Source organism: Poromitra crassiceps, assembly GCF_964638095.1.
Source record: "Poromitra crassiceps genome assembly, chromosome: 7".
Taxonomy (NCBI): Eukaryota; Metazoa; Chordata; class Actinopteri; order Beryciformes; family Melamphaidae; genus Poromitra; species Poromitra crassiceps.
The window spans coordinates 40641633-40649830 of NC_139628.1; the positions used below are offsets into that span (position 1 = coordinate 40641633).

General features: G+C 41.8%; 1 protein-coding gene across 1 annotated transcript in view; it reads right to left on the minus strand.

The window, feature by feature from the left end:
* The window catches only part of tmem179ba (transmembrane protein 179Ba), a 12172-nt gene extending 11149 nt beyond the window's left edge, over positions 1 to 1023 (minus strand). Inside the window, exons 1-2 of the mRNA XM_083640340.1 lie at positions 982 to 1023; positions 240 to 355 (exon numbers count right to left, since the gene is read on the minus strand). Of these exons, the coding sequence (XP_083496466.1) occupies positions 240 to 338 (99 nt within the window). The 5' untranslated portion in view covers positions 339 to 355; positions 982 to 1023. The remainder of the gene's footprint in view (positions 1 to 239; positions 356 to 981) is intronic.
* Positions 1024 to 8198: the final 7175 nt, after the last annotated feature.

Sequence of the window (8198 nt, forward strand, 5' to 3'; positions counted from 1 at the left end):
GACACCAGAGGATAGTAAAAGGGCCTACAATTAAGTCAATATAATCGCACTACTGAATACCACAGAGTATTAGTTAATTTTCGTTAGAGACGGCTGTTTGGTGAACTTTTAACTTTCTAGCACAGATACGCGCACACCAAAAGTGAACCTACCCGGAAGAAGAAGTAAGTAACGTTAAGTGCGTTAGTAGAAAAGCAACATGCAGCAACAACATGTGATCAGTTAGTGAGTTGTGTCACCTGGCTGATGGTGAGAGAGGCGGCGGTCACGATCCCACAGACGAAGCAGCTGGCGTACAGAGCCAGCTCCACCAGCAGCAGCCACGGCAACGCCATCATCCACCCCTGCTGCTCCTCTGTCAGCAAGGCACACACCAGCGTCAAGCACAAGCAGTGCACACACACACAACACAACATAGGAAGCTTCCGGGCAGGCTTTCCAAAATAAGAAGCCAAATACACACACTGCAATGTTTATTTTTATTTCATTTGTTTGTTTATTTACTTTTCTTGGTTAAAGTTCCAAATTGAAAATAAGGAATATGTTTATGGGGGAATCTGTAGAAAGCAAATGGACAATTTGTCAAGTAGCCTACACGGAACGAAAGAACATAATTTTCAAAATAAAAGCTGCGTCGACCGTGCGAAGGAGGACCGTTTCAACTTGACAACAACGTCATATTAATCGGTCAAACACTGCTCAAATCATTTACCAACTAACTGCTGCACAATCAATTACTTGCATCTCACTCAAAACTCATGTGGCCAGTACGGGGATCGAACCCGCGACCTTGGCGTTATTAGCACCACGCTCTAACCAACTGAGCTAACCGGCCATGCGTCTCATGCCAAGAGACTGGTAATTTCCAGCAAAGTCATTGTTGGGACATGAGCAATGATACAGCTCTTTAAAAGAGGCGTATTTATGAATGTGTATGAATTGAGAAACCACGTTTGTCCACTCTATCAATGGTCCACTCACTGAGAAATCGGGCGATGGCTGGGTGAAGAACAGCAACACTTTCCCCCATACAGCTGGATGGACAAGACAGACTCAGGTAGCTGTGAACGGGAGGTGGTACCAAAGGGAAGATCAAACGGTTCCAGCAGGCAGCAGAAGTACCCTATAAGATAGCAGAAGTAGAAGATAGGCCAATTTCCCCAAACAGACCATTGTTTTTGTAGTGAATTACGCTACATGGAGTGATTGATTGTAGGCTATAAATCAGCCTGAACTTGAACTCAATTCTGCCTCTGTGAAAAACGCTTTAGGGCATTAAGCATAACAGTTGTGCATTTTGCGATAAAAACACAATTTGGTACACTTGGACAAAAGCATTAAAAAAATTCCAAATTGGGCATCATGAATTTTGAAATAAAAAATTGCCATTTTTTGCAGCCAATGGAAAGTGTAACTGCAATAAAGTTGTGTAGACTAATCTGATATGGATGATCTTGGTGTAAAATCATACTTTTCTTATGACGAGCCTGGAATTCATATTTGGAACTTGAATTGCTCAGAAAAGCTTCCTTCGTCACAATTCAAGACTCAAAATAAATGATTGCCATAACTGCCCAAACCTAGGAATTGTGAGACGAAGGCAGCTTTGAGCAATTCTAAAGTTCCAAATTTGAATTCCTTAATATAATAAATGTAGGCTATGGTTTGTATGTAGCCTAGTGTATTTTATCGCAAAATCCATTGTTATGATTTTTTTTTAGCTAAAGCTGCCCCACTAGGCTATAGGCTAGGCTACCATTAAAATTAAATCATAAAGCATTTTGCAAACTACAATTTAGTAGCCTATAAAGTTACAAAAATTGACAGACAATAGCCTAACAAGAATAGAAGAAACATGTTTGTTATAGGCCTAGGCTACTTACTTAGCGGCTCCTAAATTTCCAAACGTGCAGAACTTTTATTTTGATGATAAAATGGGAAAAATCTCCGGAGATGTTCTGGCTAACTTCACTCTTGTCTGTCCCTCAGTCGTGCTCCAACCTGACGGCTCCAACCAGGACTCCAGCCGACAGTCCGACCTTGGACGCGCAGTTTTTCTCTCCCGTGGGTTTCTGCCCTGGAGCTGCCTCGGATACGCGCGTCGACTGGGGGGAAGAAAAAAAAATCATTGATTTTCCATAGCCTACTGATGTGATGATAAACTGCGACAGTGGTTGTCACGCTTAAATTTTCAGCTGGTTTCTATTGATAACCCACAAAGATAAAACAAGATATGTGAGAAACACAGAGGGGGAGAGGATGGCGATTGGCGAAATGTGTTGGAGGTAAACTGCTGCTTGAATGGATGGAGGAACAATTCATGTAGCCTAATGTCATTAGAGTAGCCCTAGCCACTACACTCACTATTATACATCAAATCTCTGGTAGAAATAGGCTACATGAAGTGAATGAATGATTTGTAACACGGATCTGATCCTGTCTACATCAAACTTTGTAATGTTCTCAATCTAATTAAAAAGTGTTTTCTACAGTCCAAGCAGTCTAAGCTTCAATTTAAGCATCATCAGTAGGCTACAGAAACTTTAACTGAGTGTGTGCAGTGTTGGGGGTAACTCATTACAAAAGTAAAAGGGCCTATATTACATAGGCCTATATTACTTTTAGCAGTAACTCAGTAATATAACTTATTATCAATAGGATTTCAGTAATATTATACCAGTTACTTTGCCAAGTAATGCAAGTTACAATTTGAGTTACTTAAGTATAGATACAATCTTTTCCTAATCAAATTGTGTGTTTTTGCAAATAACCACTATAGATGACAATAACAAAGGAAAAGGATAACATTTAGAACTTTGGATGGTTTACACTGACTTCAAGAGGGTTGAAATTATTTTTCGGGATGGTTCCGGGGCGGCGATGTCATTCTGTTACTGCTGTTATTAGGTGAAAGTAATGCAAAAACAGTGTAACAAGTTACTCTACACAGACAGTAATATTGTAAAGTAACTTATTACTTTCAAATGAAAGTAACTAGTAATATGTAGTATATTACATTTTGAAAGTAACTTGCCCAACACTGAGTGTGTGTAACTAGCCTACAAGTGCAAGATTACAGATTTTTCACACAAAACTTAAGATCAGCAAAATCATGTGGAATGCAGACAGAACCCCCCCCCCACACACACACTCACACACACACACACACACACACACACACACACACACACACACACACACACACACACACACACACACTAGATAATTTCATTCATTTTTACAACCAAATTGTAAATAATTTGAATGCACACTATTACTATTTTACTGTAAGAGCCCTTGCAGTCAAGAAAAAAACGGTCTAACCTCAAAGTTTTGACAACAGGGAGGACAGGACAACCAGGGTCACAGTGGCGCAGTGGTAGTGCTGTCGCCCACACAGCAAGAAGGTCCTGGGTTTGATTTCTGCCTGGGAAGCTGTGGGCGCTGAGTGTGTGTCCCCATCCCCATGTCCTCAGTGCCCACTGCCCAGACGGGCTCGTCAAAAGGGCCTTTCTGTGTGCAGAAATTTGCATGTTCTCCCCATGCTCCCCTGGGACTTCGTCCAGATAGAAACCCCCAGATAAAAAAGAGTTTAGACAACTCTTTTGAACAGTATGTTTGTTTAATTAATTATATCAGCCATCAACAGCATGATCTCTTCTTTCCTTCCAAATAACAGCTTATTACTGTATATTGAGCTGTATCTAGGCTTAACCAGGCCCTGTCAGGGATCATTTACTATTTTGCTATTCAAATCTAAATTACCTTTCTCTGCAAGACTCCTGTGGTTTTACATACATACTCGCATACCAGGGGCACTGTGTGTGTGTCCATAGTGCTCTCTCAGGTGGTTAGACTTAGTCATGGGCTGAGCCTCTTATAAGGCCGTCATCCAAGTTCTAGTGTCACACTATAGTGTGTCTGTGTGTGGTAGTATCAAAAGCTTATCATAGCATTAGTGTTGCCTACCAGGGCCTGAAAGACCAGTTAATTGGTGACGGCTTGTCAAATTGTGGACAAAAGCTGTGTCTTTGTGTTCATTTGGAAAAGGTTGATTTACTAGTGGTTAGGGTTAGGCAAGTAGTGGTTATCGTTAGGGCGATGTGTCCTGAAATGCACACTCCATTCATTGTGTGTGTGTGTGTGTGTGTGTGTGTGTGTGTGTGTGTGTGTGTGTGTGTGTGTGTGCATGCATGTCAACTGGTATTAACACACCACAACACAAGCCTGTTATTACTTTAATTCACTGATTCAATGTAAACATCAAAATTCACCAAAGTTAGAATGAGGCAGCTGGATCTAAAGAATGCAGACAGTATATGTACAATATAAAAGAGAGACCAGACCAATGAAAGCAATAAGAGAAACAGAAGGGATTACAATACAAAATGCAAATATAGAAAACGTGCACTTGAGAACACATCACAAATAGTTTACATGTTGGACTGGTTTCACAGACACAGCTTGGATCAAACCAGGAGAAGGTCTTTATGTGGAACGTTTTCATAAACAACAATGTAATTTGGTTTAGTAAGAACAGAGTCCATGATACTGATAACTAGGCCGGATCAGATTAAAGTGAAAATTTCCTCAAGACCTTGAAATAAACAGATATACATTTACATGTTGTTTCAGAGGGATCGGAGTGTAATAAAAACATAAAAAATGAGAGATTTCCCCCCATTTGTACTTGGCCATTTCCCCCTGCTGTCCCGGTCGTTGCTCCACACCATCTGCCAATCTGGATAGTCGTAGACTATATAAAACTATATAAAAATAATTAATCACAGAAAATAGACAGAATATTAAAAATGATCTGAAATAAATGAAGTGCTGAAATAAATTAAAAAAACAAGTAGAAAAAAAATATCTGAAAGAAAATGCTAACATTGAAGCAAATAACATTTTAATTAGAATCCTGGACTAATGGGCATTCACAACATTAAACCTGATGCCTTGAACTTTTAGTTTAAGCACTCATTCATCTTGACGTGGCTGAAAACATCTTTTATGATTTATGATTGATTTCATCCACAGGCTGTTCTGAGAGGTCTGTGAAAAAACAGGACAAGACGACAGGCTGTTCTGAGCGGTCTGTGAAAGCTGATTTGTGTCAAGGAGGGAGCGGTGTCATGTCTGTGCAACCGGCCTATTAAGCATCACATGAAACAAACACAAAAACAACATAAGCAGAAACAACATATCAAGAAACAACAAAACATGAATTCCAGTAGTTTAAATTCAATATATTGTCCCTCTTAACAGATTTCTTTTTAATTACATTTTGATTACATTATGCCACCATGTACAAAAAGCTCTATAATAATTTAATGTTGAACAGAGAGATGGATATACAGGCAAAATAAATCCTCAGACTGAGACCGTTGTTCTGAAACAGTTCCCTCAAACAAGGGCAACTTATTTTTTTTGTTTATCTTACAACAAATCAAACAGCTGACATTAGTCAAGCATCATCCTCCATGTTTTTTCTTTTCAAATAATTTCCAGACTTATTTATCCATCTATGTATCGAGACCCAAAGGCGACCCCGGGCCTTTCAGACAGATCTGTACTTAACAAGTCATAGCCAAGGCAAATACCTCTTATCTTTCATGTAAATGGCTGCAGAGCAAACCCAGCAAAACAGGTGGTTCTGCCCAGACACACACACACACAGACAGCAATTTTTCCTCTTCTTTTTTCGGATGCCCCCCCCCCCCCCCCCCCCCCCCCCCGTTTTCTCCCCAATTGTACTTGATCAATTCCCTATGCTGTTCCGGCCATTGCTCCACCCCCTCTGCCGATCTGGAGAGAGTTGTAGACTAGCACATGCTTTGTCCGATACATGTGCAGTCGCCAGCCACTTATTTTCACCCGACAGCGTGTATGTGTGTGCTTTTCCTTTGAAATGTCGCAATGGGTCCAGAGCTGAAATATACAGAAGGGTATTTTAGGGCCATTGGAGGTGAATTGTATCTTATTTCACAGCAGCTGGGAGGAGGGGGTAATATTCTGAGAAGAATCTCTGAATTTCTGATATTAAAGTCAGAGATTTGCATCTCCTCTGACCTAATACTCTTCTGTAACAGAGCTGAATAACTATCAAATGAAAAGATTTTCACCCTAACACATCTATCAAGCATCTCTTTCCTCTCTGCTCGCAGTCAAACAGCTGATCAGCATAATGAGGCCATACTAAACCTAATTTGAGAAGTTTGATATGTGGCCCTGGAGTCCATCTGAAAGGATTTGAAATATGTGCTGTGTGAGTCCTGCAGCATGCCTGGTAAACAGCTCACAGGCAGGCAGTACAACATGCCTGGTAAACAGCTCACAGGCAGCAGTACAACATGCCTGGTAAACAGCTCACAGGCAGGCAGCACAACATGCCTGGTAAACAGCTCACAGGCAGGCAGTACAACATGCCTGGTAAACAGCTCACAGGCAGCAGTACAACATGCCTGGTAAACAGCTCACAGGCAGCAGTACAACATGCCTGGTAAACAGCTCACAGGCAGCAGTACAACATGCCTGGTAAACAGCTCACAGGCAGGCAGTACAACATGCCTGGTAAACAGCTCACAGGCAGCAGTACAACATGCCTGGTAAACAGCTCACAGGCAGCAGTACAACATGCCTGGTAAACAGCTCACAGGCAGCAGTACAACATGCCTGGTAAACAGCTCACAGGCAGCAGTACAACATGCCTGGTAAACAGCTCACAGGCAGCAGTACAACATGCCTGGTAAACAGCTCACAGGCAGCAGTACAACATGCCTGGTAAACAGCTCACAGGCAGGCAGTACAACATGCCTGGTAAACAGCTCACAGGCAGCAGTACAACATGCCTGGTAAACAGCTTGCAGGCAGCAGTACAACATGCCTGGTAAACAGCTCACAGGCAGCAGTACAACATGCCTGGTAAACAGCTCACAGGCAGCAGTACAACATGCCTGGTAAACAGCTCACAGGCAGCAGTACAACATGCCTGGTAAACAGCTCACAGGCAGCAGTACAACATGCCTGGTAAACAGCTTGCAGGCAGCAGTACAACATGCCTGGTAAACAGCTCACAGGCAGCAGTACAACATGCCTGGTAAACAGCTCACAGGCAGCAGTACAACATGCCTGGTAAACAGCTTGCAGGCAGCAGTACAACATGCCTGGTAAACAGCTCACAGGCAGCAGTACAACATGCCTGGTAAACAGCTCACAGGCAGCAGTACAACATGCCTGGTAAACAGCTCACAGGCAGCAGTACAACATGCCTGGTAAACAACTTGCAGGCAGCAGTACATTTGATTTCTGTTCCATAGAATTAGAATGCATAGAAAGGGCATTTTGTGATGTATCAAAGTAATTGAACGTAACAAGAGGGGAATGCTGGGGAATGTGTGTGATGTTTTCATGAGAATGAGCGGCAGTGCGTGAAATTCAAATAGTTGGACAACGCAATTAAAATAATAGCTGTCCTATGGCAACACATCAGCTTTTCATATCTCATACACTGCAGCTGTGTACTTCCATGACAGGAAAATTAAAAACTCTGTAGCATTTTAAGTGTACCAGCCAAAAAGTTCTTAAAGAATGCCAAATGTTTAAATACCTTATCTACCCATTCGGGTTCTGTTGCTGCAGCAATGCTTATTTTCAGGACAGCGTTATCAAAACTTGCACGGCAGCACTGATTGCACTAGTGAAAAGACTACTGAAGAATGTTTTGAAGGGGAATTTCCATTCTGCCCAGTTTAATTCTATGGTGTGGTCACGTTCTTCCCTAAGTACGGTCACGAGCCTCTTATCACAGCACTGAGCGTATTGTAACATCGTTTTCTGTTGACCTTGTGTGTGTGTGTGTCCATTCCTGCCTGTGTATGTGTGTGGTTTTTGCTGCACGTAGCCAAGCAGAAACCATAGGCTATATATGATCTTAAATCATTTTTTGCAGAAATTGAGAAAAGCTGTTTGCTTTTCCCAAAGTTGCCCAAGCCTTTTTGAAAACCTGTTTGTATCAGTGGTGTTATTCAATGAAACTACATGGCACCCATCTGCGGATGCTTCTATATGATTCCCTTCTTTCAGTAAGGTTGCCTGTGTGTGTGTGTGTGTGTGTGTGTGTGTGTGTGTGTGTGTGTGTGTGTGTGTGTGCATGCGCTCTTGTGTTTGTTATGTCTGCATCAGAGGAAAGTGTGGCCGTG